The sequence below is a fragment of the Dermochelys coriacea genome, chromosome 13 (genome assembly GCF_009764565.3).
Source record: "Dermochelys coriacea isolate rDerCor1 chromosome 13, rDerCor1.pri.v4, whole genome shotgun sequence".
NCBI lineage: Eukaryota > Metazoa > Chordata > Testudines > Dermochelyidae > Dermochelys > Dermochelys coriacea.
The window spans coordinates 20452330-20474385 of record NC_050080.1 but is presented as its reverse complement, the minus strand read 5'-3'; the positions used below and the strand labels follow the sequence as shown (position 1 = coordinate 20474385).

Here is a 22056-nt window from a genome sequence, read left to right as displayed (position 1 = left end):
GGCAGGGTGGAGCTCTCCTTCGTGTTCCGAGCTCACAGGTTTTCCCTTAGCCTGGCCCAGGATGCAGTGACCCATCGCACCACTCCCACAGGCTATGGTACAAAGGACTATAAGCAAGAGCACCCCACAACACAGCCCCGATTTAACAAGAATTTGTTTCTGTTGCCTTGGAGACTATCGCACAGACTGTGGAAATCCTACAAATACCACATACGGGGCTAGGAAGACACCTTGGGCTTGTTGACGTGCAATGCATACACAGTGCAGCAACAGCTCCAGTAGGTTAATATCCTCATTCTACCAGAGTGTAAAGGAACAGCTTCACCGGCACCTACCTAGCATTTGCTTCTGCTCCTGAGGAGGAGCTGCAGCGAGCATGGATGCAGTCAGAGGCTCCTGCCCATGAATATGAACGGCAGGTTCTCCAGCCTGAACAAAGTACAAGGGATAGAATCACTCAGAAGGGCAGGAAGCAGCATTTGGGTTAATCAAGGCGTGCAAGTCATATTTTAGAAGCAAGGAGTCAGGGAAGAAGGGCACAGTCTATTGGGAGGGCTTGGTAGTTACAGCCTCTTTTCATCTGGGGATCTCAATCATTAACCGTAACCATTATGAGGAAGGCAAGTCAGGGCTGGATGAAGGCAATCTGTGGCCTAGGTACATCAGGAGTCCTGGTCTGCACCTAACATGTAGGTTGACCTGGCTATGTCACTCAGGGCTGTGAAAAATTTCACAGCAATTGAAAACCCCCTTCCACCTATGCAGGAGGTACCCACACTCCAGTGCTGCTTTGTAGCTGTGCCTCTGTAGCAGAGGCAGGGCAGCAGCATGGGGCCCACTTATCAGCCCCCTCACCAGGGGTGGCAATAGAGGCCTGTTCTCCTCACCAAAAGGCAGGAGTGGCAGTGGGGGGAGGCTTGTTTACCCAGCAGCAGCCTGGATGTGTGTCTGTGGGTGACGGGTTGTGCCTGCTGCCCTCTGCTGCCACACAGCTCTCAGCTGGAGTGGTGCTGGCAGTGCCCCTCAGAGCAGTGGGATACTCCACTGAAGTGCATTGGGGGACTATTCACACCTCTGCAAGCTAATGTGTACAGAGCCTAAAGCAATGAGACTTCGCTGCATCGATTATACTTGACTCGTGTTTTCAAGCTTTTATTCACAATCATGAGGCTAGAAAGTTAATTTCAGCTTTCATTAAAAAAAAAAATAGTGGTAATCTCACAACTCCAGCAGCTGGGTCCCTAAGCAGGAACCTGTAGTGCCCAAGTCTTAATCCAGCCCCAAGGCAAGTTATCCCCATTTTGCAGATGAGAAGCCCAAGCTGTGCTGTTTGTGAGCTGCCCATGGTCACACACAAATCACTGGCAGAGCCAGAAGTGGCCCCAAAGAGCCTGGAATTCCAGTCCCCTGCCCTCATCACTAGAGCACAGCTCCATTAAATCACTGACTTCCTTCAGGGCCACCCGCACCTGGGTTTCCCAGACAGCATCTCTCTAAAAGGCACAAGAGACTTGTTTTTAGCAATGCTCAATGCCATTTGAGAAGTCCCATTTTCAGTACTAGAGGAAGAGCTTCCCCATTCCCTTGAGGAGGAGATACTCAATTCCAGCTTTGCTACCAGCATTAAGAATCAACTCTGCTAAGTGGCAAGAGTCTGGCAGTTTCCAACTGGGCAGATGAGAGAGCAGAGTCATAATACAAAGAGAATCTGTATGCTCCAGGAGGGAGACTAAACTCAATCTCCTCTCCTCTCCTCTGCCATCCCTGGGGACTCTTGGTATCTGGGCTGGCCAGATTTTGGCCCAGCTGATGGTCTCCAAGGAAGGTGAGGGCTGTACCAAGGTATCAAATGGAGCAGACTACAGCACATAGATGAGGCATCCACCCAAGGCAACAGACCCAGCATGCAATGCTTTGCATTGATCCGAGTGGTCTGGCAGGTAAGGTCAAGATGCAGCTCTGTATGATTGGGTGCCTGCCTTTCCTATCTACAGCCAAATGGTAGCGCTCAGTAGGCGATGCTTTAGCCACCTCCTCCTCTAACAGGACCACGCAAGATAGAGCAATTCCCTAAAGGTTAGGATTGCCAACTGTCTAATCTCACAAACCCTTGCGCCGCCCCTTCTCAGAAGCCCCATCCTGCTCACTCCATCACCCTCCCTCTGCTCTTTGCTCTCCCCCACCCTCACTCGCTTTCACCGGGTTGGGGCAGAGGGTTGGGTGCGGGAGGGGGTGTAGGGTGCAGGCTCTGGGAGGGAGTTTGGGTGCAGGAGGGGGCTCAGGGCTAGGGAATGGGGGTTGGGGTACAGGAGGGGGTGAGGAGTGTGGGCTCTGGCCGGGCAGTGCTTACCTCAGGTGGCTCCCAGTTGCAGCACAGCGGGGCTAAGGCAGGCTCCCTGCCTGCCCTGGCCTCATGCCTCTCCCGGAAACAGCCGGCATGTCCCTGTGGCCCCTGGGGAGGGGAGGAGGGCAAGGGTTGCCGCACGCAGGCACCACCTCTGCAGCTCTCATTGACCATAGTTCCTGGCCAATGGGAGTTGCAGAGTCAGCACTAGGGGCGGAGGCAGTGTGTGGAGACCCCTGCCCACCCCCAGGGGCTGCACTAGGGGTGGTAGGTTTGTAGAAATTTTGGTGGTGCCCAGAAGTCCCCCCCCAAACGCTGCTCCCTACCTGCCTAAGGCTCTCCGAGGGAGTTTGGGTGGGGGGAGGAGGTCTGGCGTGCAGGCCCTGGGCTGGGGAAGGGGATTGGGGTGCAGGAGAGGTTGGGTTCTGGGAGGGAATTTGGGTGCAAAAGAGGTGAGAGGTTGGGTTCTGGGAGGAAGTTTGGGTGCAAGCTCCGGGTTGGGGCAGGGGTGCAGGAGGGGGTGAGGGGTGCAGGCTCTGGGACGGAGTTTGGGTGTAGGCTCTGGGCTGGGGCAAGGAGTGGGGGTGTAGGAGCAGGTGAGGGGTGCAGGCTCTGGGAGGGAGTTTGGGGTTGGGAGAGGGTGCAGGGGTGAGAGCTGTGCGGTGGGGCTTGGGATGAGGGGTTTGGAGTGTTGAATAGGTTCAGGGCTAGGGCAGAGGGTTGGGGTGTGGGGGCAGGGCTGGGGCCAGAGAGGACTCCCCCCAGTCCTCTCCCCGCCGGCAGCAGTGAGCTCTGGGAGAGGGGTCCCCCTGTTCCCCCCCAGCAGCACACCCACCCTGCACCATTGTCACTGCACATGCTCCTAGGGCCCCTCTCAGGTCCAGGAAGCCCCCGCACCTCCCCTGTGGTGGATGCCGGGTGGGGGCCTGCCATCACATGTGTGCCTCCTCCCCTGCCGCTGCCCCTCACTGTAGCCTCACTGGGGGTAAGGGATGGGACTGCCCCTTACCCAGCGTGGGGCAGGAGCGGTGATTGCGGGTGGGGGAGCCCCCTGTGCTGGTGAGGGTCCTGCCAGAAAAGGGAAGGGTCCGAGATGGAAGGGCAGGGTAAGGGCATCCTGCCCCCCTGCCAAGAGTGTTTGGGGGGCACTGGGACCCTGCGGCAGCAGTTGATGCCGGGAGCCAGCAGAGCAGAGTGGAACTGCAGGATACTCCTGGGGCAGGGGGAGGTGCCTGGAGGCGACAGGTGGGACTGGGGGAAGAGACCTTGCCCCGAACATTGGTGGAACCAGGCCCCGTGGCCCTGAATATTGCTGGAGCCCGGACACCACGGGCCCATACAACTCGCTGCCGCTGGGCTGCAGGAATGTGCCAGCCACTTCCGGGAGCGGTGCAGGGTCAGGGCAGGCAGGGAGCCTGCCTTAGCCCTGCTGCACCACTGGACTTTTATTGGCCTAAAATATTCTGATTTTTCTTCAGTATCCTCCAGCAGATAGAACCCGATTCCGAGATACTCCCGGTGAAACCGGGAGGGTTAGCAGTCCTACTAAAGGTGCGACTCCATCTTTCTTCCACCTCCGTCGGAAACTCTCTAGCAGCAGCAGAGTTCTCATCAAATGCAAATGGGAACACCAAAGGCCTTTCAGAACTTGGCCACCATCTTTGCCCAGCAGGGGCTCAGGAAACAAAGGCTATTTTTGGAATGGCCAGGGTTCAGCATTCTATGCCACTTCTCCCTCTCTGTGACCCTCTAGCAGAACGCTGGGCTCTGCCCCAGCATCAGCACCTCTAGGACAAAATCCTGTAAATGGGTTACCTGTTGTACCAGCATAGGTGCCACGTTTCCCATCGGCTGGATGTTCCTCACCGCTGAGGAGTACTTATACTGTGGTACGCCCCGCAGCAGGGCTGGTGAGGTGGGTGCACGGGCACCAAGCGTCTGGGTCCCTATGTTGGCTGGAAGAGACACAGGAACATTAGCAAGGAAGAGATGTGCCAATACGCATCTGCACAGGCGTTAACTCTATACCTGCCAAGAGCATGAAAGTAGCGTACCAAGCAGGGCAGGTAAAATACGCCCCTCAACTTCAAAGCAACGTGCGGGTGCCATTCAAGTTCAAAAAGGCTACGTGCTCTCCTAGCGCAGGGTAATCAATCAGAGGAGTTGGGGGGGATGTCAACAAATGGACCTGTCTTTTTCATTCCCCACCCTCTCAGCATAAGCAGCTGAAGGGCAGCACCAAGCCCTGGTACCAAGGAGCTTGCCCCACGACTCCAACTGCAAATGCATCAGCGAGGATGGCACAACACTGCTCGCTCACAACAGGAGCCACAGGCAGCATGCTGCCATTCGTGCAGGAGCAGGAGGCTGCCCTCCTCCTGCTGCCCGCCTGACTCCGCAAAAGGAAAGTACAGAAAAAGGACAAAGAAAACTGAGGAGAAACAACATTGATGGGCCCCTCCAACCCCTCGACCCCCACGCACATGTGGGCTGTATCCATTTCACATGGATTGTGGGGCCACCAGAACTTCCACTTCACCATTTGGGAGCAGCATTACAGCTTCATAGTGCACCCTGCTCCAAAAACTCATTGGGGAACCACTTTCCTTCCCCTCAGCTACCAGAAGCCCAGAACCCTGCCCAAGAGAATGGACTCAACAAAGTGTCTCTGACACCAACTGCTTCACATTGTCTGCTCATTTAAACAACAGAAAAGACCGAGGGCCAAATACAGAAGCAAGTCTAAGTGCCACAAAGACAGAGAGAGAGAGAATTTAGGCCAGTGCAATTCCTGGCAACTCCAGACAGTAAATTACATATCTTAGACCACCTGAGACTCATACCTCTTACCAACATGCAGCTTCTGCCTCACCCCCTTTACACATCACCTAGAATTTGGCCAACTAAGTCCAAGTGTGAGAAACTGACCTGTTGTAACTCACACACTAAGGAGCCAGAAATGTAGAGAGTAGCAAGGAAAGCAACTAAGTCCTACATACACATCACCCCCAAAGCTGGCCCTCAGATTCTGTTGTTGAACCTGCTAAACCTCCACCACCACGTCACTTATGCTAGGGAAAAGTGACTAGGTAAACTGACTGACAGGCCACTGAGTCTCTCTCATAGATATCCTTTGACTTGGATACCTAGCACAAGAAGCCAAGACAGTCAAACCCCATTCCCCAATCCTGCAGAAGCAAGAGCTGCATGTCAGTAGATGAGCCCAGAGGGGATGAACTAGATGCAGTCATGGGCAGGCACTCATTGCTCAGAGGAAACCCTGAGAGCAACAGCCAAATCAAATCTAAAGGCACAAGATTAGCACGGAGCATTTTCAGACCATTCATCCCAGTCAGTCTCCACTATAAGCACTGGCAATTTCTATTTTACTTGGAATCTCAAAACCTTTGTTGTTGTTTAACTGGAGCCATTAAAAACCACTTCCTTTGTCCAAGGAATCCCTTCAAATCTGTTTTTGCCTGGAGAACACGCTTTGCCTGAATGTTAGATCTCGGACTGTGGTCATTACTACTGAACAGCACATAGTGGGACCAATCAGGATCAGGGTCCTTTTGTGCTAGGCACCGACCCAAAGACAACAACATTCCCTGAGAACTACAAACCCATGCGCTACTAGTGCTGTCTGAGGCCTTGTCTACACTACGCATGAAAGTCTTTCTAAGCTACGCAATTTGAGTTACATGAATAGCGTACCTCAAGTCGATGTAGCTTAGATCTACTTACTGTGGGGTCCACACTACGCAATGTCGATGAGAGACGGTCTCCTGTCGACTCCCGATTCTTCTCGATCCAGTGGAGTAGAGGAGTCGATGGGAGAGCAATTGGTGGTTGATTTAGCGGGTCTTCACTAGACCCGCTAAATCAACCATCAATCCTCCGGTAAGTGTAGACAAGCCCTAAGTCCCTTGAGTCCATTGGGGACACAGCACACTATGCCATTCTACTGCAAGCTTTTGGGGCAAGGGTCTTACCTACACTCCAACTTTAAAGGGAGAGAGGGCAAGATTTTCAAAATCCTCCACTCCCCCCCCGCTCCATTAATGGGCTCAGTAGAATTCAATTTCTGTGTCTTTATTTTTATAATTTTGACAGGTAATATCAATGTTTACTGGGAAAGATTAAATAATTTCCCATACCTGTGAAAATTTAAATGACAGTAGATGCTGAGATTCAAAAAGTTTTATAACCATTACAAATTGTCAACATCACATATCAAAATAGACAAAGTCATTAGCTAGAAATCAAATTCTAATAAGTTCTCAAGCAGTATTATTCTAATTTTGCCTATCTGCAAATTTTGATCATCATCAGTGGAAATATTTCTGTCAGTCTGTGTGCGTACTGTGAAATCGAGGTTTATCGACATTTACCAACAAAAATCTAATCCTCCCAAGCCTACCCATGAACCACTGCACAAGCCAACCCTTCCTCCAAAAGGCAGAGAGAGAGAGAGAGAGAGAGAGAGAGAAAAACAACATTGGGGCCAACACCCTCCTGGACACGTATTCACTAGATACTTCTAGTCCACTGCCTCCTTGACTTACCCACTCTCTGGGCATGCGGTGGCACTCGGGGCACCTGGGTGGATGCCTGTCTCATGGTGCTGATGTTGGATAGCAGGCGCCTGGGTGGAGCTGCTGCCCTCAGGATTGGAGTAGCCGTGTGGTAGGCGGCTGTAATGATTGAACACGCTGTAAATTTCTCAGTGAAGACGACGTGGAAGGAAACATCTGTGCTGGGACATGAGCCCGAACAGGCAGTGTTCACCAGTAGGGTGAGAGAACGGAGGGTTTGACGCGCAGACAAGAGAGGAGGCCTTTTCTCTTACTCGATGCAATGCAGGCAGCTTTGCCTCCCAATGCTCATTGCCTGCAGGTGACCAACCAACCAATAGGTTCCCCCTAGCTGCTTGGTTTGTGCTGCTTTTAGAGAGCTTTCAGTCCTAAACTACCCCAGCACCAGAAGGAAAACACCAAAACCACACACCAAGCTGCGCAGAGCAGACACAAAAGCACACTGTCGCTCCCCTCCACCACACACACACTGCCCGTCACAGGGGGTCAGAGAGGGCACAGCAGATTTAGATTCACTCACAGGGAGGCCTGGAGGGCTGTGTGCTCCACCGAGGGGCAGGACGGACTGGGGCAACTGGGCTAGGACTGTAGAAAGTAGCTCTGGTTTGTGGCTATGAAAGGAGCAGAATACAGAGCGTCTCACTTGCCAGTGTGAGTTAGTTACTATAACCCTGCAGCCGCAGCAGAGACTAACTCGGGAACTGCAGACGACTGGATGAACAGATTGAAGCAGAGCCCAACGGATCCCTTCATGAAATTGGCAGCAGCATGATTCAAACGCTTCCATAAGTTACCGACATGTCTACAGACCCAGGACCCATTAATGCCCAGTTTGGAGGCTAGAGAAATGTTAGTACCCAGGTAAGCAGGCCAGTCAGGGCTAGGATATCCTGAGGGACTGGAGTCATTAGTAACTTCTGGCACAATGATAAAGGGGAAAAGCCCCAGATGGCAAGTCTGGTGAAATTTCTAGAGGGAATCACAGCTCTGGGGTTAAAAGCAGAGTACAGGCCTGTGATAATTCAGATATTTAAACATTGAGTGTCTCAGTAAATCTCTCTATAATGCCAATCACGCCAATGCGTTCTAGGCATTTATACCACATGCAATGCCGTGTCCTGAAGCGTTTTACAGACCCATTTCTGCTGCTTCCCTTCCTATTGCCTGTACACCTTCCAACCATCCCATTCCTCTGCTCCTCCCACTCACCTCCTATGCCACCCCAACACATCAACTCACTCCCTCTCGGCTAAAAAGCAAACCCATTCTCCATGTGCCTACGCCTGCATCACCATTCATCTGTGAGGCCTTTCAACAATAACCCACTCAGTATGCCACACACAGGAAGCTCACTTAATCTCACTGTCTGTACAAAGTGGCCAAGATTTTTTAAAAATGGGTGCCCAACATTATGGATCCTCTTTAGGTACGTAACTACATGGCCTGATTTTCAGAATTGTTGAGAAGGCAGAAGCTCCCAGCACTTCTGGGGAACACAAAAACAAAAACAGTCCACTCATTTAAGGGACGACACATGGACTTAGGAGCCAGGTTTAGGCACCCAGTTTTGAAAATTTTGCCCATTGTGTCTACACACTGTACTATGTACACCAGTTAGATTGTAAGCTCTTCGGGGGCAGAGACTCTTCAATGTCAGCAGTGCTGGGCATGCCGACAGTGCTCAACCAACACCACAAGCACGCAGGGCAGACCGGAGTCAGGTGACATGTGGCACAGTAGCCCATCTGTTCATCAGGTAAGCAGACAGATGATCAGGACAGACTCTAATGTTAACCAATTCTGCATCAGCTTGGTGTGTCAGGGGTGGAAGGACGGCGGGGCTGAACGCTTGGAACAGAGCAGCACTCAGAATGACATCTGTAGTTCTGACATCCCTAGAATGACAATCTTTGGTTTGTCACCTTTAGGGTACCAAAACAAGCTATTTGGTTCAATTATTCTCAGTGCTGAAGATGCTGAGGTGCCCAAGAATCAAATACACCCCTCCCACCCCAAAGACAGGTGAGTCTGGCCTGAGGTAAGCTCCTCAGGCTCCATATTGGTCTGCTGATGAGCCCCTCCCAGAGGGATGGATGGGGCCTCACCTGTGGGATGGCAGGCAAGAAGTACCCTGTGGGCGCCTGGAAGGAGCCAAGGAGAGGGCCAGGCAGGGCCCTCATGGTGGCCAGTCTCTGCATATACTGGTTGGTGAGAATCGCTTTTCTTTCTTCCTTTCTTTGAGCGAGAGCGACGTACAAAGGCTTGGTGCTGACAATCCGTCCGTTCATTTCCGTCACGGCCTTGGTAGCCTCTTCTGGGGAGGAAAAACATACAAACCCAAACCCTTTGCTGTGTCCACCCTCTGTCATCACCTAAAATTAGATTAGAACACAACAAAGTCCACTGAATGCCAGGCACTCCATCCGCATATCACACAGAGCTGTCATCACAGGTTGGGACGTGAGCAGGGAGGGAGACAGTGGACAGCAGCCAGCCTCCGGACTCAGAGGTAACCGATACGGTGGCCTGAGGCTCTAGGGGCTATGTGGGACTGATTTCTTTCAGGCAAGGTTGGAGGCAGGAGCCCTGGATGCAGCCATCATACAATGTAAGTCGCATGTAATAATCAAGGGTGATTTTTTTTTCTAAGTGTCTATTTCTAGCACCTATTCCCAGCTGACTTCAAAACACAACAGCTCTAGTAGCAGGCCCAGCATGCTGTCACATGGGGTTGAAGTGGGGGACACATTGGAGCTGGATTCCTGACCCAAGTTCCCTGGGCTAGCAGGGGCAGTGAGCCCTGCAGGGGCTGTGAGCACTGCAGAAGCAGCAGATAAGAGTCTCCCACAGCAGCAGGGGGTATTAGTGATTTATTTGCATAATCTGAAAAGCTACAGGCGACAATGCAAGCCAGTCACAACTCAAGTGCTGGGGACTGAGGCTTACACAGATCCAAAGTCTAGGACTTGCTATGTTCAGTACCAGTGCCCCATAAAGCACTACCAGATCGAGATCAGTGACCGTTTAGGATCTAATGCCTTGTGAATTTAGACTCCCCATGGTAGCCCAGTTCTCTTACCTTTGCACTAGTAATGGTACCATATGGAGAGAACTCCTTCCTCAGCCGCTCATCATCAATACCATCATCCAGGTTCTTCACATATAAATTCACCCCCTAAGAACAGACAGTACTATAACTAGATTTCTCCAGAAAGGTACAGCAAACATCCCAAAACTCAGGATGGCTACAGAAGGCCCACAATAAACGTCCCATTAGGAACTTGTTCTGCAGTGTCTTACTGATTCCTTCCCAGAAGGCCATATTTGCAACTTACTCTATTAATACAAATCCTCCCTTTTTTCCTGGTCATAAAAGTATGTGGCAGATACAGTGAAGTCACTGACTTGCCCTGGGGGTTTAGGACCACACTGGTTTTACACACTCCTCACTTGTAGGTGTCGCCTATAAGTCACACCCTGGAGGAGTGTGCAACACAGGAAACTGGACTGGCTCCTTTAAGGATCCAGTGCCACAAATGCAGATATATGAAATCCCAGCAGGCTGGGCAAGCAAGGAGGCTCATTTCCCTGAGAGAGATGCTGGCTGCCGTTGGGATTTTCAACAGTGCTCACTCATCAACGGCCATGCCTTTGTATCTGGAATGCCTGAAAGCATCCCTTTGAGACTAGGAGGCTCAGCAGAGACATCCCATGCTGTTACTCCATCTGGCAACCGTGCCAGAGAGCAAACAGGCATGTGGCATGAGGCACCTTCACTTCTTTCCCATTACCTGGTATCTGCTCACTCTTTCCTGTTTGATCTGTTCAAATTTACGCTTCAGTTCACTCTGACGCTCCATCCTCTTCTGAGCTCGGCCAACGTACACCATCCGGCCATTGATCTGCTTCCCGTTCATGTCTGCCACAGCCTGCCAGGAGATGCTCTCAAGTCTAAGCACAAAAAGAAACCACAGCCCCAGCACCCTTCCAGCCCCCCTTGGTGTAGGCTTTATTTCCCCCCACTGCTATTAGAGATCTTTCAAAATAAAAGGTATAAAAGCAGCTTTGCTTCCAAGTTTGGATTACAGGGCAGATAAGAAAATGCATCCGATGAAGTGAGCTGTAGCTCACGAAAGCTTATGCTCTAATAAATTTGTTAGTCTCTAAGGTGCCACAAGTACTCCTTTTCTTTTTGCGAATACAGACTAACACGGCTGCTACTCTGAAACAGGGCAGATAAGAGTTTCCCTTTGCATAGGATGACTGCTCAGACAGACTCACTGGCCACCCAAACACAGGTTGTTAACAAGAAGCTACAGGACTTGGAAGTTATGGAATCTTTCCCACTAACAGATCCGTTAGTTGCATTTCAACAGCTGGCACCAGTCAGCTCCCGCTCATGAGAATAAAGGCCCAGCCAGGCCTCTAAACGTCAGAGAGTCAATTAAATATATAAAGCAAAGACCCTCTTGCCTTCTGGGCTTCTTCATGCTTCTCAAAGTTGACAAACCCGAACCCTTTCGAGCGACCAGTATCGTCCATCATAACTCTGACGCTCAGCGTCTTCCCTGCAAACAGAAGAGTGCAGTGCCTGAAAACAGCCTGGAGCAGAAAAATACCGTCCACCAAGGTCTCTGCTCACAACTTGAGGCAATCACCCCTGCCTCCTCCCTCCACAAATCTCCTGCTTTGTTAGACCACAAAGACTTTCTTAGAGGTCAGGCTAGTGCTGAGTGATGTGGGGGCAGTGGCAACAGCACAAGGAGATCCACATGTCGGGGTGACTCCAAAAATACACTGGTGCAGAATGAGGGCGATGACAAGTGTCTATTGCAGCGTGGACGTTCCTCTGCCTGCTAAGGCATCCTGGCTAACAGGAGTGACACAGTGCTGGTAGATACAGGCACCCTAACTCACTAGCTTGGTTTCTCCAAGCCCTCCCCACTAGCAAGGTTCCCACAGGAGCTATACAGCCAGATGAGTCATAACCCAACATATCTACTGATTGGCAAAGCAGACCTGGGTTCTATTCCTGATGCCCAAGGTTACACATTAAGTCACAAGTTCTGGTGCCTCAGGTTCCTCATCTACAAAACTGAGATAAATATTCCCATCTACCTTAGTGTGAGGAATCTAGTCACAGAAACGCAGCCTTTGAGAAGCACAGATGAAAGGCACTTCAGAAATGCTAGATTATTTAGTATTTCTCAAGCACCAGCAGCATGCTCAGGACTCAACATTGAACAGACCTTGTTCCAGGAACTAAGGAGACAGTCATAACCCACTGAAAGACCCAGAGGAAATAACTTTTGCTTTTAAATTCAGACTAGTAATTTAAAGAGATTTAAAGGACATTTACCTTTCTGTAACTGGATTCCATTCTCTGGCACAGCTTTGAGAAGTTCTACTTACTCACTTGTCTGGGGAGGGCAATTGTTTGTGGTTTGTTTTGAAAAGCAAGTAAGCTATCAGTCATCCTCCATCATCATGATCAAGAGCAGGTAATCAGTGATTAAATTAATGACATTTATGCAAAGCTGCATGAGACCACTGCAGTCATTTGGAATGACTGGCAATCTCCTCAGCTGGGTTTGTTCTTGGATTTTACCACTAAAACTATTATATAAATAGGAGAAGAGATCTAACTCCTCACTCAGGCTCTTTCCCTTGAACACACTCCTTGGTCCCGCTGCCTCCAATTCACCAGCCACTGTGCAGATTTTGCTGTAGAAATGCTACTCACCAAACTTGGAGAATATTTCCCGCAGTCTGTCATCATCCATATCATCCCCAAAGTTCTTGATATAGACATTGGTGAATTCCATCGCCCGTGCCCCAAATTCTGCCTCCCGCTCTCTGCGGGATTTAAAATGGCCAACAAAGCTGCAGAAAGTAAACGGAGGAACATGAATCTTCACCAGACATCCATTGGCCAGGGGAAAAAAAAGACATGGGAGCCCACTGGTCAGTAGAGTTGCTTCTAATGGTGACTGTCGCTTTATCACTAGTAACAACTGTGTATTTTTGCATCTCAGCAACCTGAGCAGATCCTACTTGCACATTTCCCCTATCCCCACAGACACTGGCTATTGTTCCTTAACATTAATGCTGCAGTAACACCCGGAGGCTCTAGTCAGTACAGGGCCCCCTTCACTGGGGGCTGTAAAGACACAGAACAACAGATGGTCTCTGCTCCAAGGAGCGCACAATCTAAGAGCCATCTCATACCAGGCATTGCTGAGGAGATCTCACCAGATCAAGCAGATCCTAAAGGAATTCAATTATTTGCCTTCTCTCCATCCTAGATGGTATACGGTCTGCCCCTCCTCCCTGCAGTGCCAGCTCCACCCTCAGAGGATCCCTGCCGGGCAGTAGTGACAATACACAGAGTGATCTAGAGCTCACTAGATCCAAGAAGGCTGAGGTCTTTCACAGGAGGGGAAGGGAAGGGAGGACTGGAGAAGGCTAAATCCTCTTTCTTCCTAAGAATTCAGTTTAAGATAACGTGGGAGTCAGGGACCAGTACAGAGCTCTAAACATCTGCGGTGCTGCATCACCAACATGATGTATGCCTGCTCTCGTCTGGACTAGGGATTTGTTCACCCTGTGCCAGCAGTTCTCAGCCTCCATACAATCCTACCAGGATCATCAGCATAACTCCAAAGCCCAGTGAAAAAAGGGCAGAAACAGCATAAGCCCTAACAAGGAGCATGTTTGCCCACTGAGCAATGCTGATTATGCAACACCACACTGAGCAAATACCGATAACCAAGAGTCTAGTTACTATACAAAGGCCACATTCAGAGAGGGCTATTGAAGGGAGAAGCAGCACAAAATGAGGATCCCCCCTCCCCACTTACACCTTGCGGTCATTGAGCAGCATCCCATTCATGGTGTCAATGGCCCGATTTGCCGCCTCATGGGTCTCAAAGTGAACAAAGCCATAACCGCGGGATCCGTTCTCATCACAAACCACCTGCCAAGAGAGAGGCAGAGTCAGACACTGAAGAGCCCTGAAAAACAGAAGGCAGACCTCCCCTGCCCCCTACAAGCCCGGCCAGAAATCCCTAGCAGTCACCCATGCCAAACCCAAGTCCCATTGCCAAGGAACATTCAGCCTCACTGGCATCTACTTTTCACCAAGCTACAATACCTAGAGCCCCATGCTTATGGCACACTGTCACGTGGGGAGATAAGAGTATAGGTGACAAGCTCAGCTCCCACGGTTGACAGAAGCTGGAAACACCATTGAGGAAATGTGCTGAGCCCTTTAGATAGGAAGTGGTCTGCACTAGTCTCAGGAGAGCCCTTCTAGCTGAGTCAGAGTGAATCAGCTCTGGAGCAAGTTGCGTCCAGCCTCCTTTGCCAGTGGAAATAAGATAGCAGTGGTCCTCCCCAATAACCCTTTAAGTCTTCTATTCACTTAGCAGGTGAAAATTTAAAGAAAACCACACAAAGCGATGCAAAGAGAATTCAGATCTCAACCAGTTTGGCAACCCTGGTATCAAAGTGCAGGCAAGTCCTAGAATAAATCTTGTTCTTGCAGCGAAAACATACGTACCTTGCAAGAAAGGATATTCCCAAAGGCTGAGAACGTATCGTACAAGGCTTTGTTGTCAATGGAGTCATCCAGATTCTTGATAAAGACATTTCCAACCCCTGATTTCCTGAGGCCAGGATCTCGCTGAGACCACATGATTCGAATGGGCCGACCTTTGATCACTTCAAAATTCATGGTGTCCAAGGCCCTCTCAGCTGGCAGGAAACATGCACATTTATTATGAACAAGTGAAGACAATTAAAGGAGAGAAGAACTGTGACATGGCCTGATATTCTACCTACTGTAACACTGGCTGTCTGCATGATCAGATTGTTTCAAAGAGCAGGAAAGTGTTATTTTCTAGCCTGAGCGTTGGGAAAAAGATCCCATTAAATCACAACCAGAGAGGCAGCCTAGGAGCTATATCGCAAGCCAGGTTCCAAGCCACAGTAGACACACCAGACAGTCCTCTAGTAACGTACAATGGAGGAGTCAGGCGGTGGGCTCTGTTCATGTAGCCACCCAAAGCTCATCTACAGGAATCTTAGAATCCTTCTGCCCATTAGCAATGAAGAAAACTCCCCATTTGTCATTCACAGTAAAATGGAACAACTTTAAACCTGGCTGCCCACGTTGTTTCTGCTTTAAGCAATACAGGATTTCAGTCTCCAGTGCTATCGACCTGGCACCCTTCACCAGCTGTAACCTCATTCCAAAAATCAAAGGCGTCTTAGAGGTTTTGCCATTTACTTCAGCAATATCTTAGTTAAAATGAGAACAAATCCCTGCCTAGCAGTCCTGATGCTAGAAAATGAGAGTCCCGTACAATTTAATCACTGTCATCGTGAACGCGCACACACACACACACACACACACGGCAATACCACTTTCCCCTGCTCTGCTCTCAGAGGAGGACAATCAAGTCAAATGTACCTTTGAGTGCTTGGAGGAAGGTTATTCATGCATGTTGACTTTTTCACCTGGGTACAAAACTCAACTGTAGGGCCCCTGGTGTCTCCCCTCCCACTCTCTATCTAGGCGCACACATGTGATTAGACACTCAGATACCACGCTGATGGGCGCCACGTAAGAACCCAGCATAGGTTTAGACTAGATCCCAGTGAAAACAAAGCATTAAGTCAGCATTTATTTTAAACCCGGTAGCCTTAACGTGACCCATGTAATCAGCCCTCACACCCCATCCCAAACCACAGATTTAAAAAACAACTTTCCATAGGTTAAGTTTTATCAGGCTTACCATCAGCAGGCTGCTGAAAATTTATGTAGGCATAACCGAGCGATCGACGCGTGGCAACATCCCGACAAACTCTGATGGACATGATCGGTCCAGCAGGTGAGAACTTCTCATACAGCATGGCTTCGGTCACATCTGTGTGAAGATCTCCCACATACAAAGAAGCTAATGGATATCCAGGGCCACTAGCGTTCATGGTCGACCACAAAGCTTAACTTTAAAGTGAAGCAAGACCCAGTTACTGTCTGTGGCACAGAGGATATTTTTGTGCAAGATAATAGAATATGGACTTTGGTCACATGCAGCAACCACCAATTAAAGTCTCATCCCAAACCCCCCAGTTGCCTAGGAAGAAGTTGGCTGCAGTGCAGAATCCATACGTTCTCTCTAGTAACACATCAGAAGTGAACTACTCTCCAGATATACCACAGACCCAGTATTTTCAATGAGGCTTTGCTCTCACGTATATTGATAATGAAAAGCTTGACTGGTTTATGTACATTACCAGAATCCTGTTCCCCATCAGGAATAACACCCCATCTCGAGCAAACTATAAAGACAATAGGCTACTCAGCTGGGGTGTTGTTTATTATTTTAAAGAGATACCAAATGGAATTTCATTCCACAGTAAGCAAAACAACCCAATAGATTTATATGATAATCCCTTATACAGTTTTCTTCCCCTGTTCTTCAGACAGAAAAGCAAATCCAATATATTGCACTGTTCCAGGGTGACATCATACTACAAGATTCACTGTTGCTGAAGCAGAGTGCATTGGGTGCCATTGTGCATGTTTTGTCATAGATCTAGAAGGATGTAGGACAAACATACATGCTGTAGAAGTTGGGGCAAATGGCCTCTTAAGAAAAGGCTAAATAGTGCGGGGAGGGGGGGATTTGGGGGAGTAGGGCAAAGTGGCAGAGCCTGGACAAGTCAGACACTCTGTGCTTCCCCTGCTGTACAACGGAGATGACACTAATACTTCCCCACCTAAGAGGGATCCTTAATGGAAGGTGCTAGAGAAATTCACAATAGTGCCACAGATACCCTAGCAATCCCTAACAATTCAGCCCCTCACTTCAGAGGACCGAGGCCCAAATGAAACTATTCCACATACCACTCAAACACTAGCAAAAAGGAAACAAAGGCTTTCAGGCAGAATATCAAAGAAAAATAACGGACTGAAATAAAGGGCTGTGATGATGCACCAACCAGTGTAACCAATGTTTCTAGGCATGGTACAGCCACCATTTGTTCTGGTACCATGGAGCAATGCAGTGAGAACAAGATGCCAGGAGAGGTTATCAGATCCAAGAATCACTTCACCTCCAACCCACCACATGACCTACTCTGATCAAGAATGCTGGAATCTGATGTCTAGGGGGTATCTTCTTCAACTGCACAGTTAACTTGGGGTCTTATGCAGGTTTTAACCTTCACCCCTTAGCAGCCACACACAAAAACTTCTGACATGGGTTTTCAGTGTCTGAAGCCCAAGCTAGCTCCGCTTTAACTCTGGCTGGAACACACCCACTTTGCAGTGAGAATGCAGACATCCTCACCGCACACACCCCCACAAATCACTGGAGTGCTGATAATCTGCCAAACCCCTTCCCACAGTTGTCCCTGAAGAACAGACAAGTTCTCCCGCAATTGGCAACTGACTGGGAAAGAATCAGAGCATCTCAGCACAAAGAACCACTGGATAGATTCCCAGACACACACAGACAAGTGCAGAAACAGTGAGGATGCATTAATGCGGCTAGGGCTTTCCAGTGGGGATGCTCATTCCTGGGCTAAGCTAACCCAGGCACCCCTCACCTGAGTTGAGCTGTGCAGTGAAGACATACTTCTAGAGCAGGGCTAGTCAGCAGGTGGACCACAGGCTAAATCCAGACCATCAGACGCTTTTGAATAGACGGTGAAATCTTTTTATTTACTTATTATCATTGTTGTTATTTGTTTGTATTATTTTCTCTGAAGTCTGGACCCTGACTCTACCTTGATCAAGAAATTTGGACCTTGACAAAAAATAAATTGATTACCCCTGCTCTAGAGGTAAACCAAGTGGTAGTGGCAGAATTTTCTTGGTAGCACTTCCAGGCCCCCAGGATTCGCTCCCTGCAGAAGTACTAACCTAGCCACTTCCAGAACTGCAAGATATAGGCCTTTGCCCAAGTCTTCCCAACTGATTAAATCCTGATTGGCTGGTAAAGATGCAAGCAGCAGGAAAGAGTCGTGTTGGTTTCTCTCACTGAGATTTTTAAGGTCTCAACTTAAATGTTACAACATCCTTAGATAACACAGCGATGGGTGCCAAATCAATGTTTGAAATAAATATACATATAGTACAGCACATGATTATTGTATGTTAAATACTTTAAAAATCATCTACCAGCTTTTAGTCTCAGCCAAATGCTAATATCTGGAGAAGTTTGCATCAGCTCCCAAACTCAGTGCCCCTGTGTGACATACCAAGAGATTCTAATTTCTGAAGTAACTGAAAAGCACCTCCCACAGCCCTCATGCAAATATGTTCACCCCCACAAATGAAGGCTCAGGAAGGTTAACAGCCCTCTACAGCTGGTGAGAAGGCTGCTGTTTTGTAAGGCCTTTAGCCATGAGGGGAGGGAAATTTTACAAAGGGGATGCAGAAAGCACATTAGAGAAACCCAAGAAGTGGAGGATGTGAATCACCATTCATGAAATTTATTACAATTCCATCTTTAAATTCTGCTGACAGCCACATTTGGGCCAATGGAATAAGCTTCTTTGTCTGTGTGGACAAATCTGGATGAAGCTGGAAACATAAGCAAGACTACTAAAACAAATAAATCAATACACTGGGAAGGGGAGAGAAGGGGGGTGGGAGAACTAGGCAATGAGAAAGCAAGCTGCCTTTACAAATCCATCCCATTTAGCCTGAGGATGCTACCAATAAACAGGCCAACAACAGTTCTGAGCCATGAAAAGTCACATTGTCAAGTTGTGTGTGCAGCCAGCAGTAAAAGTGCAGCCCATCAACAACTAAGCTAAAGATGGTGGAGATGGGGTTCCCATTCCAGCAAACAACAGAGCCTGCATCAAGACCACCCTGAAAGCACAGGCAACCAGGAAAGAAACTTCACCTGAGAATACAATAAAACTCAGCCCATAAAATCAGTCAGGTCACATCAGAAAGAAACCTGGTCCTCATGTGTTCAGAAGTGGCCTTTAGTCCATAGTAAAAGAGAGTAGACTGAGACTAGAACATGTAAGAATTTTGGAATCCTAGTCTCCAGAAACGGTCCCAGCCCTCACTGTCCGAGGAAGTTGAAGTTCATTCTGGCCTTGCCTATCCACTGACCATTGCAAGTCTCTAGTTGTCCTCTTCCCCCATCAGCCAGTAAGAGACAAATCTTGGAAATATGGTTCTGTCTCCTCTAGCAAGGAGGCAAAAGGAATTTCCCCAGCACTTCTCTGGTTCTTTGGTCTGTGAATGTCAAAGCACTTTATAAACCTTAGTTAAGTCTCACAACACCCTTCTGTAGTAGGGAAGTATTATCACTTGAGGAAAAGCTCAGGGAAGTGACATGCCCATGGCCACAGAGCAAGTCAGTGGCATAACTGGGAAAAGGACCCTTAAGTGCTGATTTCTAGTGCTAATATTCCAGCCACTGAACACTTCCTCTCTGGTGGCAGAATGCCTAACATAAATCACACTCTCCCTGAAGAGAGGAAAAAAAGCAGTGAGTCACCGAGAGAAGAATTCAAAGCCACATTAGCAACTCTGGAGCCTTTCCAGTAGAGTATTTGGCAGAACCCAGCCAAGGAGCAGTTGTGGAGGGAAGAATCTAACCCAGTGTTCTGCAAAGCTAAGATTTACTTCTGTAAAATGGTCTGCATTGCACTCTCATTCCACATCTGCCTGGCAAAGGAGATTTGTAGGACTGGGTCTCCTAAAGCCAGTTGGAATAAGTTCAACATCAAGGGCCCATCCGAGTAATTTGTGTTCTCTTCCCCCTCAAATCCACTCATTCTTGCAGGAGATTGGCCACTAGTTTTGTGATTTCATAGCTTAGATAGCTAAGTTTGTGTGTACCTAAACAACCTCCATTTTGGAGACAGGGATATCTATCATCTCCATGTACACTCAAGTCTTCATAAACTTCAGTGTTTGTACCATTTCCTTTAGCATGACTTCTTTCCAAGGGATTTTCTCCTTTCTGAAGAACCTGCACGCAAACAGATCTAAATGGACACTTCATCACAGTTGATTGTTGATGTGTTGGAGAATGAGAGATTTGGGGTTTTCAATATTATAAAGTGAGTTTAAATTTCACAGCTCAAGGGGAAGTCCAAGGAGTTAGAACACCAGGCTCAACATCATTTTCTACAATACGACTACCTTGCAAAGACCCTTTCCTCAATATACCAACCCATCACAGGCCCATAAGCATCACAGGATCCGCATGCTTTCAGGTTGAAATTTTATAACATGCGCTTTCAGTGGGATCGCACCAGTACTTGAAAAGGAAGACTGTCCAAGTCATAAAGGGCAGTTAGATACCCAACCTCCATTGACTTTCAGTCACAACTGTGCCAAACTTCCATTTGTGCCTTTGAAGACTTTCCCCTAAAATCTTGTGTTAATTTCAAGGTTCCACTATTTAATATTTGTGACCCAACAGAATTGTCAAGGTGTGTTCCTGATTTCTCAGTGGAGTCAGAAGCAGTTAGCTTGACTAAGAAAAATCTCAGATACCAGGGAAGCAGCAGGGGCTTTGAATAACTTCGTTCCCCACCTGCAGAATTTGCTTCCCATTTCTGGGCTGCTCATTCCCTTACAGCCTCTCTCAGCATTTATACCAATGAAATCTCCATTTGCTGTTGCTTTCAAAAGCTGGTGAAAAGAAAAGGAGTACCCGTGCCACCTTAGAGACTAACAAATTTATAAGAGCATAAGCTTTCGTGAGCTACAGCTCACTTCATCGAATGCATCCGATGAAGTGAGCTGTAGCTCACGAAAGCTTATGCTCTAATAAATTTGTTAGTCTCTAAGGTGCCACGGGTACTCCTTTTCTTTTTGCGAATACAGACTAACACGGCTGCTACTCTAAAAGCTGGTGAGATTCTGATGCATGTAAATGAGTTTTTCTGCCGAGTGACTTTTCTGGGTAAGACACAGTAGGAAAACATCTGTGGGTTTGGCAAAAGCCTATTTTAGGCAAGGAAGGAGGGGACCCCCAGGGATACCCCACCTCACCGCTTCTGCTGAAAATGCACCACCCGCTCCATCAGGTTGGCTAGTTTCAGCATCCAACATCCCACTAGAACCATGCCTGGAATCGATTCCTCCACTTGTCCACAAAGCCCGCACCCCTAGCATAGCGCGACAGCCCTGGCAGCCAGCATTTAAGAACGACCCCCCACCCCAGCACCCCCCAGGGAGCGTGTGGGTGGATGGGGGAGGGGGCCTTCTATAGCTTTTTAGCGATGGACTCGAGAGGATACAGGGGGCTGGACGCTCTCACTAGACCCCTCCCCCCGCTGAGCCGCAGGAGCCCCCTAGGACCGCGGAGCGGGCTGGCACCCGGCCAGCCAGGAGCCCTGGCACAGCCCGGAACCGCAGCCCCGTGGAGCTCCGCGGGCACGCAGGGCTGAGCGGAGGTGGGAGCCGGCGCAGCGGCGCTCAGCCCCCCGGGGCCAGGGGGCAGCCTCCTCCCCGCGGGCCGCCCACACTCACACGTGGCCGTCACGTTCTCGGACCCAGCGGCTCCCGTGCAGGCGGCGGCGGCGGCGACCAGCGGCGCCCGAAGCTCTCAGGGCTCCCCGGGCCCCGCCCCTTCCCTCGCCCGGCAGGCGGGGCCGGCGGCCACTCCCCCACCTGGCCGCGCAGCCAGCTGCAAACGGGGCCGGAGGATCCAATCCCCGCGCAGCCGGGGGCGCCCTCTCGCTCTGCGGCCTCCCTGCCAGCTCATTGGCCCTCCCCGGCCCGGGGCCAGGCTAAGCCGTGGGCTGGGCCAGCTACCCCGCTTCCCACTCAGCTGCTGCGCACGCTCTAAGCCACCCATCCCTAGCTCCGGCTGCTCCTCCAATCCTAGCCTGGGCGGGCCAAGCCCCAGGCGGGGGTAAAGCACTTGGAACAGCAGCGGAGGGGTGCTCGGAGAACCGGTTGGTTGGGAACCCGTGTTCAGGAGGGCTCCTGATACCGGACTGTGGGGACAGGCATCGTCTGTGGCCACGATCGGAGAAGGGTCGAAGGTCCTGTTAAGGAAGAGGTTGGGTTCTGCTTCCTGCCCTACCCCAGGAATCCTGCCCGAGCTTGGGAAATGCGGAGGA

General features: G+C 49.6%; 1 protein-coding gene across 10 annotated transcripts in view; it reads right to left on the bottom strand.

Moving 5' to 3' along the window:
* Positions 1-21622, bottom strand: part of PABPC1L (poly(A) binding protein cytoplasmic 1 like) — a 28617-nt gene extending 6995 nt beyond the window's left edge. For 4 of the 10 annotated variants that reach the window (XM_043496208.1, XM_038370181.2, XM_043496209.1 and 1 more), the window contains exons 1-14: positions 21461-21618; positions 15738-15949; positions 14501-14694; positions 13800-13915; positions 12683-12822; positions 11413-11507; positions 10731-10868; positions 10019-10114; positions 9045-9311; positions 7460-7550; positions 6910-7038; positions 4160-4299; positions 2351-2452; positions 336-429 (exon numbers count right to left, since the gene is read on the bottom strand). In XM_043496208.1, the coding sequence (XP_043352143.1) occupies positions 336-429; positions 2351-2452; positions 4160-4299; positions 6910-7038; positions 7460-7550; positions 9045-9311; positions 10019-10114; positions 10731-10868; positions 11413-11507; positions 12683-12822; positions 13800-13915; positions 14501-14694; positions 15738-15930 (1795 nt within the window). In that variant the 5' untranslated portion in view covers positions 15931-15949; positions 21461-21618. Of the gene's footprint in view, positions 1-335; positions 430-2350; positions 2453-4159; positions 4300-6909; positions 7039-7459; positions 7551-9044; positions 9312-10018; positions 10115-10730; positions 10869-11412; positions 11508-12682; positions 12823-13799; positions 13916-14500; positions 14695-15737; positions 15950-19816; positions 20599-21460 lie in introns of those variants that run through there. The other 6 variants (XM_043496207.1, XM_038370184.2, XM_038370186.2 and 3 more) reach the window with 6 other exon arrangements.
* Between the last annotated feature and the right edge of the window lie 434 nt (positions 21623-22056).